The sequence below is a fragment of the Ailuropoda melanoleuca genome, chromosome 5 (assembly GCF_002007445.2).
Source record: "Ailuropoda melanoleuca isolate Jingjing chromosome 5, ASM200744v2, whole genome shotgun sequence".
Classification (NCBI taxonomy): Eukaryota; Metazoa; Chordata; class Mammalia; order Carnivora; family Ursidae; genus Ailuropoda; species Ailuropoda melanoleuca.
In genome coordinates, this window is record NC_048222.1 from 123,416,880 (window position 1) to 123,434,703 (window position 17,824).

Below are 17,824 nucleotides of genomic sequence, written 5' to 3' on the forward strand. Positions count from 1 at the left end.
AGGCGGCCCTATGCGCCAGCTAGCCCACCCGGCCCCGCACAGACACGCCACAAAGACGCACACGGACAGGGGCACACGAGCACACACGCACAGGATATATACACTGCCTCAGTGATGACTTAGCACCTCACTGCCAGGGAGACCTTCCTGGGAACAAATAAACGTGTGTGTGCAAGTTCACGCACACACATCGGCACCCACTGCCTGCTCTGCTCTGGGACAGTACCAGAATGTCCCTGTGAATTAGCCAAGAAACGAAGGTGGGCCAGAGAGGCAGTGCTTAGCTCTCCTTGATGAGCCCGTCACCAGCACGCAGTGTTTCCGCAGGTTTGAACAAGAGATCCTACTTCTACCTGCCCCCACCATGAATCAAATCCACCTGGTTTTTCTAACTCCGTCTGCAAACAATTCTGAGCCAACCCCTTGGTCATTTTCCCGGGGCTCAGTTCCCTCTAGTACTGGAATGAAGGGGGGAGGGGACACACCCCATTTGATCTTACAGAAGAAGAAGGATTAGTGGGAAAGTGTTTTAAAAATAAATCACAGAGAAACCCCCCACTCTGTGGCAGTCTTACATATATGAACAGTGAGTTTACCAGCCTGTAAATGTATTTAACCAACACGACCTCATGCAGCAGTGTACAAGGGTCTGGGAGTAAAGGGACTGGCTACCATTCCTTGCTCTGGGCAAGCAGCCGCCTCTTTGCAATCTTCTTTTCTAAGTCACTACAAGGTGTCAGTGTCAATCATTACCCTCTCCAGGTCCTGCCGCAGATGAGTGAACAGCTGCAGCCTCCTAAACAAGACATCCTGCTCCCGCTTCGCTAGATTGTCCTCTTCGTCTTTCTTTGGAGTGATCAAGGGCTTGTTGAAGTTGACCTTCCTCTTCAACTTCCAGTACTGGTACAGGAAATCCACAACTTCCTCGGGCAGCCGCAGGGCCCTGGCAACATCCAGCAGGTTGACGAAGGTGTAGAACTCATCTTCCAGCTGTTGCAGCTTCTGCTTGCGGACACTCACCCGGTGGGCCTCCTCTTGATTCTGCTCAAGGCTGGCAAAAGGCTCCAGCGGATTCCGAGGGGAACACTCAGAAGCCCCATTCTCCTGCGTGGCCCCCTCACCGAGGCTCTCCTCGGGTTTTCTATGTGAGCTGTGCTTCGGGCAGTACGACTTGAACTTGACTTCATCGTTCTCCGCCAAGATGGTCTTCATCTCCAGGCCCCGGTCGAAAGCACAGGTCACATGGAAGGCCGTGCGGCAATTCTTTACAGAGCACTGGAAAGAACACAGAGAATGAGAGAAAAGACAGTTATGAAGCAACAGTGGCTGAAGGCCCTCTTCACATACAGGTGCAGGAAGAGTGGCACTTCACGCACATACCAGGAGAGGGCGCTCTACCGGGGTGAACCCTGGTGCACCTAGTCTGAAACAAGTAAGGCTTGGGATTTAAGGGAACTCTTTGGATGAAAGGTTTCATAAACCAAACCATCACTCTCTTAGAAAGTAACTGCATCCAAAATGCCTCTTAAAGCAGACACAATTACACAAACGGCACATGCAGACAAAGGTGGTCTGGCACACAGATTATACCAGAAAGAACATGGGCATAATATGCAGAGTAAACTCTGAGGAATTAATTGGTTTTCCTAGATTTGAACTCTTTTAAAAGTGCTTACATAGGGGCGCCTGGGTGGTTCAGTCGGTTAAGCGTCTGCCTTCGGCCCAGGTCGTGATCCCAGGGTCCTGGGATCAAGCCCCCTGTTGGGGTCCCTGCTCAGTGGGGAACCTGCTTCTCCCTCTGCCTGCCGCTCCCCCTGCTTGTGCTTGCTCACACTCTCTCTCTGACAAATAAATAAAAATCTTTAAAAAAATAAATTAAATAAAAGTGCTTATATAAAAAGCTTGAAAAAGAATCTCTTCAGGAAGAATAACTACTAGTCAGAGTTTTTCAAGGAACGTGAATCCTCACGCTTACTTCCAGCCAGGAAGAGCCCAACACGAATGGGAAAATAAATTGTACATTTCCAAGCAGCCAAGGGCTGCTCAAGTCTGAGGAGAGTGAATAAAAAACTCCTGGAAGAGTAGAGAAGAACAGGAAAAGGGAGAATCCAGCACAGGAAGGGGGATGGGAAAAGGTCTCCTCACCGGTGAAGAAGCTCCACCAGCCACAGAAGCTTCGGGGGCCAGGAGGCCCAGCGCCACTCGGGACTGACTGCAGAGTGGAAGCACAACTGTGAAGGACCCGCTTCCTGTGGGTCACAGGGACGTCAACCCAGAGACCAGGCACCACCTGGCTGTGCCTTCCTCCTCACTGAATACCTTCCCTCTCATTGCCTGATCAGGGCGACATCTAGAGCTTTGATGTAGGTGGCAAGCCAGAAGGCTAGCAGGAGAAAAGCCATTAACTTCTCCCCATCTGATCTTGCTGGGCAAATCCCTGGAAGGAGATTCCTTGCGGTGACTGAAGCCAGTCCCTTAAAAGCAACACTGTATTTGTGCGAGGCCAAGTGATCCCCAGGCACACCAGGACTGCAGAGAGGAGCAGAACCCGGTGGCCCCAGGCCAGCTGAAAGCTTAATTAAACTTATTCAACAGACCCTGAATCCCATAACCACAAATGGCAGAGGCTGGAGTTGGGGCTTTTTCCCCTAATCATTTCAGTACTGAAGAGGTGACTCACTGCCAGCCGTGATTTCTTCCATTTTTATAAAGTCTCTTATACCCAGAAGTACAGAAAATCCAGCTCCCTGCACCAATCCCACTACAAACACTTAAGGCACACGAACTCACATAAATCTGTAATTTTACCTATAAATAACCTCAATTCCAAGAAATGTGTGAAATCAGCTTTAGTGGCAGGCAGAACACACACACACAACCTGGCCACTATCATTAAAAGACAAAGTGCTCCTCCCTTTTAGCACATGGCCGAGTGGGAAGTAAAAGTAGGAACAGATGACTGAGACACTATCTGGGTTTGGCTTAAACTACACCTAACCCAAACGCCCCAACCTTAAAGAGGAATGAGCTGCCGCAGAATATTTATACAAGACTTTGTAAAAGCGCCAAACGGCCTTCCTCTGGGTTTTCCTATTCAGGTTGACTCAGCAAACAGATGTTACAGAAACATAAACCAGAGCCTTCACAGCTGCAGACATTTCAGAGAGGAATTCTTTAATAAAATCAATCTATTCTGTGAAGATATGAAAAATCATCAACCTCAGCTGGCCTCTTAGAGTCCTTCAAATTAATGTTCTGGGAAAAAGAGGTCCACAGCAACAAAAAAAGTCATTTTACCCTTCTCTCTTCAAAAGAGAAACAAAAGATCTCATTTGCCCACCTCTCACAAACATCAGTTCGGGACCAGGACTGGTGTACTCGGAAAAAGGGCTGTTGTGATGGGTTCCATACATTCTATCCAAAGAACATCAGGTAACATGGAAGAAACAGCTTCCATCTCCCTCAGTTCCCCTCAGCTTGTGTCCGGCAAGTGCTCACATGGGTAAGTCTATGCAGAAACGCTCTCGCAGGCTCTGATGCTTGTTTTCAATTCTGAGGCTTTTAAAAAATTTTCTCTTCCATTCTTTCCCAAGGCCAGAGGGTTTTGCCATGTTTTAGTTTTAAACTGATTCTATTCAGATGCAAAACCCTGCACTATTTTCAAGGTCCACAGCCAAATCCCACCAGCTATCTCATGCCTCACCCTCTGAATGTTACATTGTGGATTCTCGAACTCCAGTGGAGGTGATAATGAAGAAAGTAGAAATACCAGGCTTAAAAAAATGAAAAATTTTAAAAACCTCCGGTCAGTGGATAACTTTACTGAAGGAAGTATTCATTAGCCAAAATACAAAATGATTTTGCCCAATGAGGTCATTTCCTTAAAACCTAAGCCTGGCAGTTCGTATCTGTGCTGATCTGCTGTGTTTTCTGCATCAAGAGAAGCCACTCCAAAACAGTGCCTCTGCTCTCAGAATGTGTTGTGGAGACTGAGGACCAGCCTGTGGCCCTGAGCTGGGACCCCCCCAGAGAAAGAGCTGGACTCGACCTTTACGGCCAATGTCCACCACAAACAGCATCTTGAAGACCTTGGTGAATGAAACAGCATCCCGGTCATATTAAGTCATGACTCTATATGCAAGTTAAGGTGAGGCCCAGAAATTAACCTCTGGAGCAGAGCTTTAGAAAACCTGAAAAACCGGGGTGCCTGGGTGGCTCAGTCATTAAACACCTGCCTCTGGCTCAGGGTGTGATCCCAGAGTCCTGGGATCGAGCCCCGCATCAGGCCCCTCTGCTGGGAGCCTGCTTCTTCTTCTCCCACTCCCCCTGCTTGTGTTCCCTCTCTCGCTGGCTGTCTCTCTCTCTGGCAGATAAATAAATAAAATCTTAAAATAAAAAAAAAAAGAAAACCTGAAAAACCAGCAGGTCATTTACATTCCCTCCAGAATTCTATCTACCTAATGATTTTCTGTTATCAGTGTGTGTATGAACACAGAAAACACAGAGTTTTTACACAGCAGCTCCCCCCATCCTGCCCCACACCTGCGGGGCCATGATGAATCAGATATCCAACCTGGATTCAGATAACAAGACTTGGTGCAGCACCTCGCGGGTGTCCCTCTACCCAGCTGGTGCTCCAAGGACTCTATTCCACCAAACACAAAAGAATCAGCACACCGAGCTGATTTCGAACAGCACACAGCTAAGGTCTCACACACCCTGCGAGCGCACCGAAACCAGCAGTGTTGGGAGGCAGCCACAGAGGCGGCTGTAGTGCAGGTGGGAGGGTGGCCAACACTCTAGTGCCAAGACCAGTTCTTCCCGGAGGGTGTCTGCCTGTGGAAAGAGCCACAGTGCCAGGCTTGGGGCAGAAAGGCAGACACCAGAGACAAACTGGAACTGCCTTCTAGCTCAGGTGGAGATGCTCTGTGATTGTCACAGCTGGGGTTCTGCTGACGCTGGACACGATCCACCAGCTAAAGGCATTTGCACTGGGCTCAAACCGTTCCTCAGCAGCCGCAGAAGAGCTGTGAGAACCTTGATTCCAGACCCATCCCCAAATCCTCTGACAGTTCACAGAGCCCTCCCTCCTCCAGCCCCAAAACAGAGAAGGACAATGATGCCATTATGACTAAGTGGATTACCTGTATGGAGGCCCCAAACTTCTCATTGCAGAGGCTACACACCAGCGCCCACCGACTGCTGGGGATGTGAGACACCTTCGTGATGGGTTCCATTTTCTCGGGGCTGCCAATGCTCACCTAGAGGCCCAAGGAACAGCAAGTCAGGATGGCAGAAGCCATCAGACAAGCAAGAGCTGAGCATGGACAGCAGAAACATATTTTGCTACAGACGTCCTACCAGCCGGTGGCCAGGGGCATGCATGCACTCTCCTAGAGCAGGAAAACCCCTACTTTCAAGCATCTGGACAGTGCAGGGACCGGCTCTGGGCCAGCAGCAGTAGAAAACCCAGAGTCCAGTCCCCAGGCACCATACCCTCCATGCATCAGAGGTGGGGGTGGGGGGCCTGTTTATAAAAACACTCAGATAACCAGCAACGGTCACTTCTCACCTGAGTGTCTGACAGCAAAGATGGGTCTGTATCGGGACAATGTAATCTATTAGACCTCTGACCCGCAATGAAGTGGTCAAGACTGAAAAGCCTTCTTAAATATATTTAAATAGTTTGTGAACAATGAAGTAAATATATACTAATTTTAGTATCTCCCTCAGTGAAGAAAACGCTTCTCTTCAGTCAGGAAACATTACTACATTCAAAGTGGAAAATTACCAAGATAAATAAGGTATCGTGTCTGCGTTCAGCCTGGATCACTGAACTGCAACCCCTTTAATACCAAACCATGAGATTCGGTGCTACCAAGTCTCCAATCCAAATCATTTCCAGATAATTTTCCTCAGGAGGAAAAATGCACCAAAATCACACACCCCAAATAATGCTGAAATCTGAATCACAAATGATAGTCTCACAGTGAGCCATGCAAATTAAATTAGTCAAGGTCTGGGAATTGAAATAAATTAGACCAGACCTGAAATTAAAAAGGTTGAGGCTAAGTTAGAATTTTAATAAAAATCACAAAAATGTGACCTAAAGCAGTGGCTCTTTAACCATCCTAGTGCTGCATGGATGGCTCACCAGGCCAAGGGACTTAGGGCTGATCCATGGGGAAGGCGAGAGCAGCACCCAGGCCAGAGGGAGGCCACAGCTGTGGGCGCCGCAGGCCCACTCCTGGGAGCGCGTGTGAGCAGTGGGAGGGTTAGCTGGGCCACAGTCCTGAGAGTCCAACTCACTGCTGCTTCCACTTAACACTCCCACAAATTTATACACCACGTCAAGATGACAGTATGCCTCAGATTCAGTTTAAGGGGGGAAAAGACAGCAATTAAAAGGTGTCTTTTTACTCATCGGCTACAATACCCTGTATTTATGAGCGGCCCCCCACCCCCACACCCAGCTGAAAGCCCGCGGTACCTCGAGCTAAGCTACTATTAAGAACCACACCTACCTCAGGGATCCACAGAGCACAGCTCACATGGACCCATTTGGTGCCACTGCGGGTAGGCTTCATTGCTCCGCCTTTCTTGGGACACAGCAAACACTTTGGCTGAACCCCCAGGGCACACGTCCGGCAGAGCCAACTGCCCTCTGGGACCTTGAGGATTCCGTAACAGGCCTGTGAAGCCACAGCACATCCCCCAAAGAAAACAGAGAAAGAAGAAACATTTATTTTTCCCCATGTATCTATCCATTTAAAAAGCACCTAGAGGGGCGCCTGGGTGGCGCAGTCGTTAAGGCGACCGCCTTCAGCTCAGGGCGTGATCCCGGCGTTCCGGGATTGAGTCCCACATCAGGCTCCTCGGCTGGGAGCCTGCTTCTTCCTCTCCCTCTCCCCTGCTGTGTTCCCTCTCTCCCTGGCTGTCTCTCTGTCACATAAGTAAAAATAAAAAAAATAAAAAAAATAAAAAAAAAAAATCTAAAAAAAAAAAAAAAGCACCTAGAAAGATTTTAACAGGACAGAACAGAGGTACTCCCACATCCGCATAGCTGGAGACCCTCTCCCTTCAGCAAAAAGGCCAGGCAGCCTCACAGGAGGAGCCAGCAGGTATCTGAGATCTTCGGGGATAAACACATACTGATCTACTAGAAAGTGGCCCTGAAAACTCCTGGAGGACAAAAAGGTTTACAGAAAATCTGCTTTGCTATATTGCTACAGGCACTTATCTACACTAAGTTTCTAAATATTGGGCAATAAATTCTCAAAACACTCCACGAGGCTAAGTGGGGGAACCTTTTCCTTCTCTGATTTACTAACGTGGGTGGGATACAAAGTGAGGGAAAAACGCACCAAGCAGTTGAGTCTCTGAAAGCTGTTTAATGAGATGGCCTCTGAAATAAGATGAACTAAGGAGAGTCCGCATTCCCACAGCGAAACAAAATCCCCTCACTAGACCTCACCACTCTCCCCACTGAACACAACAGGCACCGAAAAATGAGACCTTGTAGACAAAGAGAATTTGGTCTCTTCAGCCGATATTTGAAACAAAGCCTGGTTTGCACAAGATGGCAAAATTACACAAGACAACACAAAACTGCTGAAATCAAGGATTTTACCACTAAAGTAATTAAGACGGTTCAAAAAAAGAAAAGGCAATTGTTAAGATAGTGAAGAAACAAAACCTGGATGGTACCAGGAGCACATTGGGAACCTCTAAAAACACCAAATTGTTCAGAACTGTATCCTTAAATGAACCAGAAGTCAGGAAGTCGAGAGACACAGTAACATAGCTCCAATCCTCCAGACAGGAAAAACACAGCCACTCTGCCATCTGAATAGCCAGGACGCAGAAAGGAAACCACAAGCATGAAGAGAGGAGCAGAGTTAAGTAACACCAAGACTGGAGCTTAGGAGCCCGAGGTCGGTGCCGTGAGTAAGCCACTGTCAACACAGACTCACTGGAAAAAAAATTTTTAATAGCGCTATTAAGGTTTCAAATACTAAAAAGAGAAAGTCACATTTGAAGAGAGAACTTTTTTTCCTACGCTAAATTAAAAGATTAAGTACAAATACAGGATGCCTTCAAGAGAAGCCTTCAAGAACCTCCCAACAGGAAGGTGAAGTAAACACGAGGGCAAAGGGGCAAAGTGGCACAGCAGGCTGCTCACAGGGGTGGCTGGTGGGTCCCAAGTCCCAGTTCCAACGTTGCTACTAAACCACAGGGGAACCCTACACAGCCCACCCTGACGTCAGTGAACCCATTTATATATAACACAGAGGGTTCAACCAGTTTTCAAGCAGAACCCTTGTTCTCAAACAAAATTCTCAGGGAGAAAAAAATAAGTAAAATGGCATAAAAAATACCCAAGAGGGGAACACCAGCAACAAAATGGCAACACTGGTAGTCACAGTGATCTTGACACAACAAAACCACCTAAGAATTCTGTTAACCCAGGGAAACTTCCCAGATAATCTGAAAATCTAGAGCCAAAAGGTGGCCTGTAACATGACTAAAGCAGGAGACTGTGGCCTCATGTCTCCTTGTCAGGACGAGCTGACACAAGGCCACCGGTGGTGACATCTTCAAGCAGAGGCGAAGCCCAAGAGGAAGACACATTTGAAGGACTATGATCAGCAAGAACTTCACAGAACTTGATTCTTCTTTCTGAGAGGTCACCCAAAGAATATTCCATAGGAATAGTTAAGAGTCCTTACTCTTCCTTAACATCACAGTTTAAAAACGAATACATTAGCAAATGTTATGGGTTGAACTGAGTCCCAAATAGATACGAAGTTATCCTAACCCCAGTCCCTCAGAATGTGGCCTTATTTGGAAACAGGGTCATTACAGATATAATCAGTTAAGACAGTATCATACTGGAGTTAAGGTGGGTCCCTAAATCCATTATGATGCATGTCCTTAGGAGAAGGTGGCCATGTGTGAAAACACAGACACATGAGGACACCATGTGACAACAAAGGCAGAGACTAGAACTGTGCAGCTGCAAATCAAAGAACACAACAACTGTTAGCAAACCACCAGAAGACAGAGGCAAGGAAGGATTCCCCTATAAGTTTCTGAGGGAGCATGGCCCCACCAACACACCTTGATTTCATACTTCTAGTCTTTAGACTTACAAAATAATAAATGTCTGTTGTTTTAATCCATCCCATTTGTGGTATTTCATTATGGCAGCCTAACTAATACAGCAAACTAACCACCTGTTAAAAATTGCCCTCCACCCCCCCCCCGCTGTGTTTAAATATCTAAACTCAGGAGTGAGAGACAGGACAGAGGGGCTCATATACTCCTTTGAAGTAAACCTTACTTCTATGAATAAGAATAAAAACATTATCCGAGGGAAGATGATTTCCACAGAGGGTCCTATTCTTCCCATCATAAGAAGTCGTAGGAAATACTGCAAAGACTGTAAGAACCTATCAGGAACAAAAAGATGTCGCCCATAGAGCACACTTCTTTAACTCACTTAGGACAGCAGGAAAACAGACCCCGTCCGGAGGAAGACCTCTGGCCTCCCTGGTGGTAGATGAGCTCACACCAGGCGGCTCCTTTCTTTCTGGGCCTTACTGCCCACATACCTGGTGCACACAGATGTTGCATTTGTCACAGAACACCATCTCATTGCCGTCCTCACCGTCAGGTGACTGGCAGACATCACAGACAACATCTTCATCATATTCAATCCCCAGGCCTTCTTCAGTCTCTATAGCATGATTCATATTGTCATAGCATCGCTGTTCGAATTCCTCCAGGACCCTTTCCATGGTGTATTCATCTAATTCAGGCATTCCTAAAGGAAAAATGCCACAAAAACATTTTAATAAAACCATATTAATAAATATTACAGTAAGACATTATTAGTATATTTAAATTTACAATGTATAAATAATCTTATAAATAAATCCATCCTGAGTGTCCCAAACATTTTCTACTGAATGCTTCTCGGACTGATCCAAGGAAGGATCTTCAAATTAAAAGGCAGAAAGAATCTTCCATGCAACAGTTTGTTACTTATGGTCAGACCCTGAAGATGTAGTGTTGTTAAGTGGAAAAGCAAAAGATAAATCCCAAAGGGTTTAAGGATATTAAATACATATGTTGTTAGACTGTCATTTCATTATAATATTATACATAACAACTAACACGTAAGTGACTTCAAAACCATGACCACATGGGACACCTGGCTGACTCAATCAAGCATCTGCCTTAGACTCAGGTCATGATCCCAGGATCCTGGGATCTGGCCCCGTGTTGGGCCCCCTGCTCAGTGTGGACTCTGCTTCTCCCTCTCCCTCTCTCAAATAAATAAATAAAATCTTTCAAAAAAAAAAATAAAGGGGGGGGGCACCTGGGTGGCTCAGTCAGTTAAACATCTGCCTTCTGCTCAGGTCATGATCCCCAGGTCCTGGGATTGAGCCCCATGTCGGGCTCCCTGCTCAGCGGACACTCTTCTCCCTTTCTCTCTCCCTCTTTCTCTCTCTCAAATAAATAAAATCTTCTAAATAAATAAATATTTTTTTAAAAACACCACGACCATATATTACGGTTTGAGTGTCTTCTGAAAAACATTCCTTTCTTGCTGCTTAAAATGTTGCTCTGAGAACAGATTTCACTGTGAGCACACAAATGTTTTTAACTGGTTTATCCCTCCTCACCCTCTGAATTTACAAAGTTGAGATGCATAGTTAATCAGACACATGAAAGACGGAAACACAAGGAATGTCTGAAGCAAAGGAAACAGCTCATTGTGAATCAAATAAAATGCATTCTTATGCAAGAATGATCAAAAATAAATTTCAAATGGTTATCGTGGTTACAGTAGTGGTGAGATAAGACTTTTATTTTCTTCCATTTGTGGATATATTCCAAACGTCCTACAATGAAAATACTCATGCAGAAAGAAAAAACGGGTTATAAAAATATTCTAACAAAACATGTAAGTGGTAAGAAACAACAGAAAGGTCATTAGAGCCAACTTTTATGCACTCTGATAAATATAAAACCATCAAATTAACACTTCAAGTTTTTAAAAATTTGGAGAACACATCAGAACTGACACCATGATAAGCTCTAAGCACATATTCAAAAAAGCCACCTATCCATCTCTCACACTCTATTTACTGATAAGATACTGCACTGCCCGGCCAGACACTTACATCTCAATTCCTCCTACCAGTTCTGAAACCAACACTGGCTTTGAAAATACAATCCTATGCCCTATAATTAACTTCTACCATTACAAAGACCAATAAAAACTAAAACATCTTAAAAAGCTATGTTCAATTTATGTTAGACAACCGCATACCTGTCTTGCCAACCAAGGTACTCCTCACTACCTTTCAACCTGGTGAGTGAGCCCAGTACTCGTTACTTACACCGCCCGCAGAGGCCTCGGCATCTTTGGCTGTACCCTCTGCCGTAGACAGGACACCCAGCCAGTCAAGTGCATGATGCGGGTCTTTACACAGCTGCTACAAAGCAGAATTTTATAATCTTTGAAGCTAGAACGAAACGGTATTCAGTTCCAGGAGAGCTCTGAAAACCTGGGAGCAGACTGTGTAAAACAACCTCCTGGCTTGCTACCATCCTGGCCACTAATACCGACAAGCAGGGACCGGGAGGAAGGCACTGTACTTTGTCAAAATACGTGAGTGATCAAACAAGGAGAAAGTCACACCTTGCTGGCTCCGTCGGCTCTACTGCTCCCACGCGATGGGCCGGGGAGCCACGAGGCAACGCAAGCGTCTGCTGTCTGTCAGGCCCTGTGTTAGGCTCAAGGACTGATACACAACACCAGCCGTCTGTGTCCCTCGGGGCTGTGACATCCACCACCAAGCACTGTGTAAATATACTTACTGTGTGCCAAACTGCCAACAGACCTCTCTGCACCTCTCCCCCACCCAGGGCCCGCAGCGCAAATTCTAATCCATCCTCACAGTCCCTCCAAACCGAGCCCAGACTTGACCTCTGCACTCCTGCCCATCACAGCCCCACAAGCAGCACTTAGCCGTCAGAGGTGGCCATGTGAGAGGAAAGGGAGGCGGCCATGTGACACCGGGAGGCGCAAGTAAAGTGAGGTACAGAAGCACGAGAGGTAAATGCACACAAAAGAGAACTTACAGAAAATAGACCACGATGGGCAAAATGCTCAGCCAAGCGGGGTTTCACAGAAAGAAAGCAGGGCAGAGGGGAACCAGTAAAAGGGAAAAGCACTCCAGATTCGGAGCAGGACTTAAGGAGAATCACAGAGATAAAAATACAAGAGGTGTATTAGAAAACGGGGAGCTTGGCCAACGTGTGCAGTTTGCTGTGAGAAACAACAGGCCACAGCTGAAGAAAGGATCTGAATCGCACTGCAGGAAAACACTACCAGAACAGGAATCTGTGTAGACCAGATCCTCCTGTCATCCTGGGAAGTCACTTCACTTCTCTGGCCTTCAGTTCCCTTGAGGTAAGTGAGGCAGGCAGATCAGGGCAGAGATGGGGAACACTGCCTCCCATGCCCATGGAAACCATCTTTCCTCAATCCCACCACTCTCTCTACAAACCCCTCACAGACTGAGGCCCTCTGCACACAGATGCCATAGCCAGACACACGAATCTCCCAAAAAGACCCCCTGACTCTGAGACGAAGCCAGGACGGAGTCGGCCTCACCAGGTGACATGGAGGAGCTTCGACGACCCACCCACATGCCTGAAATTCTCCTCTACTCGTCATTCGTTAATAAAACAATATAACCCGTGGTCTCTCACCCATCTCCTTAAATTCCTCGTTGGTCAGTTCCAGCCATGCGGCGTCCATGTCATTGAGGTCGTAACGACACACACTGTCGGCCAGCGTCCGGATATCAACATAGCCCAACTCTGGAGGCTCGGAGCCCGGTGACACAATGTATTTCTTGGGCCTGATGAACATGAGGGATTTCTCTTCAGACACGACCCTAGTTAACAAGAAAACAAAGCAGTCAGGTTACCCTTCCTGCCACATCAAAGAAAGTCTGTCACAAGGCCCAAAACTTGCTTCTACTCCCAACGCCCTAAACCCCAGGTTATCACCAGATAAATAGGCTTAAAACCCTAACATTACTGCTAATAAAACTAAGTGGGATTCATTAAAGCCCCCGAAACGTAAACAGATACAAGTGAAAACACGGAGATGTCCTCAAAACCAGCTTTTTCCAACTGGCTTCCTGGGAGACCACATGCCCTGCCTTGATCCAGGATAGCACTTGCTCGGACCTACTGGCAACCCGGAAAACACTGGCCTCCAAGGTTAAATTAAATCACTTTGTACCAATCAGGCCTGCCCACCTGTTGAAGGTCTGGCACTAGGTTCTCAAGCACACTGTGGAGGAGTGGCCACAAAGGCAGGATGACGCACAGCGGGGCACTGGGGAACCAAGAGGACAAACCCACCACCTCTAATCTTAAAAATAAAATTAGCCCTTGTCCGTTACTAAGCAGGCTAAGAATCCAACAGGCCTAGCCAAGTAGGGGACTCTCGCAACATACACTTAGGATCCCAGGAGAGGACCACAAGCTCCTGCTTCTCCTTGTACTGCCACCCTCTCCCCAAACCTGTTAACACCTGGAGTGCCTTCACCACACCCCACTCAAAAGAAATGACAGCACACAAGATCAAATCACTCCCAACTTGGAAGGAACGGCCCTCTTCCTAAAGACAAAGGCCCAGCATTACAGCCCCACCGTCCACACAGCTCCTCCCTCCACATCGCCATGTGTCAGCAGTCCGTGTCATCATCAAGTGGTCCAAAGAGTGTCCCAGTACTGTCATCAACCTCACAATTACCAGAGTGATTTCATCTACAGGACACTGAAACAACCAAACCAAAGGGAGTTATTTCTCCGACTCAACCATGGGTTTTTGCTAAAAGCTCCATAAGCTGTGGTAACATATACTGCTCTTAAGCTGGGCTCCCAAATAAAAAAATGATTTGGTGAGTAATTCCTGGATGGGGATTCCCAATGCTGAAACAGTGCTGTGCCTCAGATGCAGATTCAAGGCAAACACAGTGTTTATCCTGCAGAGCCCAGGACTCTGGCCTATGGAGGCATCGGATTGTTCATTTAAGGCCGCACATTCATGGGGATATTTGTCACAGAGACCCCAAAACAACAATGATCAGCAATGATGAAAGAGCCCACTTCACAAAGCCGGCAGCTGACTGACAGCACAGCAGAGAAACCAGGCACTAGCTGAGCGCAGAGGCCCTGAATCTTCCCTCCCTATGGGGGGCCTCCACATCAGCGAAGCAACACAGTGAAGAAATGAGCAAACTGGCCCCAGCTCCATGCAGAGGTAAGTCATCAAGGACCCAGACCCACAAGACCCTTAAGGGGAAAAGTGCTTTCTAAGTCAACCCAAAGAAAGCCTGGCAAGAACAACTGGGCAAAGTCCATGCAGAAGAGAACTCATCAAACGTCCCTCTTCTGAAGCCCCCCTTCCACATAACCAGGATCTGGCAGGCCTCCTCTCATCGGCCCTCCTCCGGAGGTGGAGCCCATCCCTGCAACACTCCTCTCCAGGAGAACTGCTCTCCAGAGTGAACACAACTGGGGGTGGGGTGAGGAAAAAAAACAGCAGTTGTGTAAACATCCAAATTTCCCTCCTCCAGCCAGTCATCTCGCCAAAATGTCGTGGAATTTGCCCTCCTCTCGAAAGAGAGCACCGCCTTCCCAAGTTGCTGGAATATTAAGTTTGGAAGCCCCTGGCCCACAAAATCACTACTCTATGGACCTAACATGTATTTGTATTTCTGTGGCCACTTGAGGCCTCCTGTTATTTGACTGCCCTGCTCAGGCACCTGGCTGTCAGGGCAGAAAGGCAATGGCAGGTGGAGAGGCACGTCTACCTGGCCACAGGCTGAGGGATGGTCCCGGGGCTCACGGGCACCTGGACCCCTTTCTCCCACTCCTGTCTCCAGGGATCTGCCAACACATAGTACTCATCTGGGTTCAGCTGATAGGAGTCATGCAACTTCATAGCGGTGATCAGGTCTGTCCTAAACACCTGGAAAGGGAGAGAAAGGGTCACTGACATTTGATATTTGCATTCTGACTCAGAGTGCTGGCAGCAGCAGGGTAACCATGGAGCTGCCGTGTAACAAGGTCACTGTATCAGTAGAGATCGGGTCTGACCTATTACAGGAACCCCTCAGCCGGCCACGCCCTTGGCCTCTCAGGCTGGGGATGGCAACGGCTCACACTACCCTCTCACTTCTTCATCAACTCCACAAGCACAGCAGTGAAGAAACCTCGTTGTCCTCCCCCAAAAAAGCTCTAGGAACTCCCAATTCAAAAGCAGGCTGCTGCTATTTCACTCAAGGATGCTCTTTTGGTAAACGTTTAAGAAATAAAACTCCACTGACCATGTAACAACTTCAAGTCAAAACCCAAAACTACCAGGACCTCCTCTTCTATACTCAGACCGCCACCACCCAGCTCCTGCCTCCCAGGGCACCAGGGCCTATGGCAAGGTATTTGGGGAGTCAGGTGCTCGATGGCAGATGCCACGCAGAAGTACAGAGGGGAAAAATATGGGAAAGAAGCAATGACAGACCAATGGGGTCAAGTCAGAAAAAGGGCTCGTAAAGAACATGTTTACGCACCTTTACCTTCCATAAGGGAAGCAGTGTTTGTGGGGAAAGGAGAGGAGGGAAGGAGAGAAAAAGAAAGAAAGAAGCAAGCAAGCAAGCTACTCTACCCTCTCTTCACCCCACCAAAAACAGACCCACAAAACTCCAAAGTACCCCTGTACGGAGGGAGTCCTCAACCCCTCATCAGAGGCAGAGAGGAGACGAGAGCAAAGGTGGCCCTTGCACAGCTGCTCCTCCTGCCAGCCGGGGCCTTGTCCTCAGTCCACTCGTGTCTCAGGGCTACATAAGGAAGCTCTGACCCTGGCATTAGCGCTGGCCCAAAGTTGTATTTGGCACGAAGCATGCCTGCATCTGTAAGCTACACTCTCTGTTTACACAAGTCACAATGCTGAACTCTCTCTTCTTGGGACAGGGAGTTCTTTCTTAGGCTGCGAGGCACAGTTCACATTATATGCCTGCTAATAGGTCCATATTTGTTTTTCCTGGTGGCTTTTCAGACTGGTGATCACTTTAATAAACTTCACCATAATAAAGTCTGAGGCAGTGTCTGAATAAAAAGGCCATTTCTCTGGCCTGCCATTTTTCGACACCAACTTCTCCCAACTATGCCACTTCTTGTTTCTCAAGTCCCGGTAACAATCAAGAACCTGGCTGCGCACCCTCCACAAAAGCACAAGCAAGGTCAGGTTCCCCTGCAGCACGGAGCCCCCTGAAGCAGGCACCGAGCCCAGGTGCACAGGACCCGTATCACCCATGCCCTCCTACCCCCAAAAGAGAAGAGTCCTTTAAAACAGAAATCACAGGTCTACATCTTCAGGAAGCAAATCAGTTAAAAAACACATTCCGACTAAGTCTTATAAGTAAAAAATAAGGAAGTCTACCAAAGAAGGAGGAAAATCAAACTGAAGCAACAAGCTGAGAAAAGGCAGCCCGCCCTTCCTCTACTGAAAGACTCAGATGAGGACGGTCAAGGACTGAAACCGATACCCTAAACGGACTCCCCCACGGTCTCTGGCAGAATTCGACGTTAGTGCTAACCCACGTATAAAGCAGTGTGAACTAAGAGCTCCACTCAGAATTTTAGGGAAAAAATCAAACACAACACGGGTCGGGGGCAAGGCCGGCACCATCCATGCTGCTCAGCCTCCCCGCTGCCTCGTGCCCATCAGGCCCAGTACTAGCTCCCCTCTCCGAAGCCCCCGTACTCTTGTCCTGAGCTAAGAGGAGTACAGTGTGAATGGGAGTACACTGGTTGTGGAGACAGCACCGAGAATGAAAGAAATAAAGACAGGCAGAGCCGCTCAGATCCCACAGGAAAGTAGGGGAGCACTGCAGGTTCAAAATGACAAAGGCCTGGGAAAATGAAGGCAATAAAACGGCCACCTTCCCATGAAGGTTTGATCTAATGTTTAAGTGCCTCCTGGGATGTCTTCTACGATTTTAAAGGAAATATGCTACGCTTCCTCATGGAGAATGTTATTCCAGAACTAAAAACCCCTACACTCCACAACACAGCGTCTCCCAGCACTCCCATTACAGGCACAGAGACAGAAGAACCTGGTGGAACGCAGGCCTGGCAGCTACAGGAGGAGGTGGGCTTTGAAGCCGTCCCCTTCAAGAGGCAGCACAAAACAAGAGGCTGAACCAAAGGCTATCTTCCCCGCAACCTGCCCACCTGAAACCTTAAAACTGCGATCAACTAACATGCCCTTCCTGCAATCATTTACATCCTCAGAGCCTGGCAAAGGTTGACAAAGAAAACCTATTTCAGGACTAGTAGAGGCCCCTCATCAACAAAGGCCAGCAGCAAGAAATGCACCTAAAAGCAATTTTAAATAAAGAGACAACAGGTAATAGGTAGGTAGGTAGGTAACAAAATGTGGGGGAGCAGGGAAATAGAAGATGAGAAACAAATCGAAAAAGAAGGGGGGAAAAGCCTTAAACGTAATCGCCAAAACAAAACTCCCAGAATTACAATGGGTTGTTGCCAAATAAGCCACAAATTCATGGCCAAAACTAACTTGAGGCTGGCAGGGACTGGCAGCAGCCGAACCCGCTGATCTCCTGGCCAGAGGAAAAGTTGTTGGGAGCCAGCGAAGATGAAACAGAAAAGGAAAAAAAGAATATAATTAATAATAATAGCTAACATTTACTACTGAGCACTCTGTAAG

At 47.4% G+C, this 17,824-nt stretch overlaps 1 protein-coding gene across 11 annotated transcripts in view; it reads right to left on the bottom strand.

The window, feature by feature from the left end:
• The window catches only part of JADE1 (jade family PHD finger 1), a 57,211-nt gene that overhangs the window by 10,439 nt on the left and 28,948 nt on the right, over positions 1–17,824 (bottom strand). For 6 of the 11 annotated variants that reach the window (XM_011232663.3, XM_011232664.3, XM_034661600.1 and 3 more), the window contains exons 4-9: positions 14,910–15,067; positions 12,790–12,977; positions 9,615–9,826; positions 6,525–6,692; positions 5,145–5,261; positions 754–1,275 (exon numbers count right to left, since the gene is read on the bottom strand). In XM_011232663.3, the coding sequence (XP_011230965.1) occupies positions 754–1,275; positions 5,145–5,261; positions 6,525–6,692; positions 9,615–9,826; positions 12,790–12,977; positions 14,910–15,067 (1,365 nt within the window). The remainder of the gene's footprint in view (positions 1–753; positions 1,276–5,144; positions 5,262–6,524; positions 6,693–9,614; positions 9,827–12,789; positions 12,978–14,909; positions 15,068–17,824) is intronic. The other 5 variants (XM_034661606.1, XM_034661605.1, XM_034661608.1 and 2 more) reach the window with 1 other exon arrangement.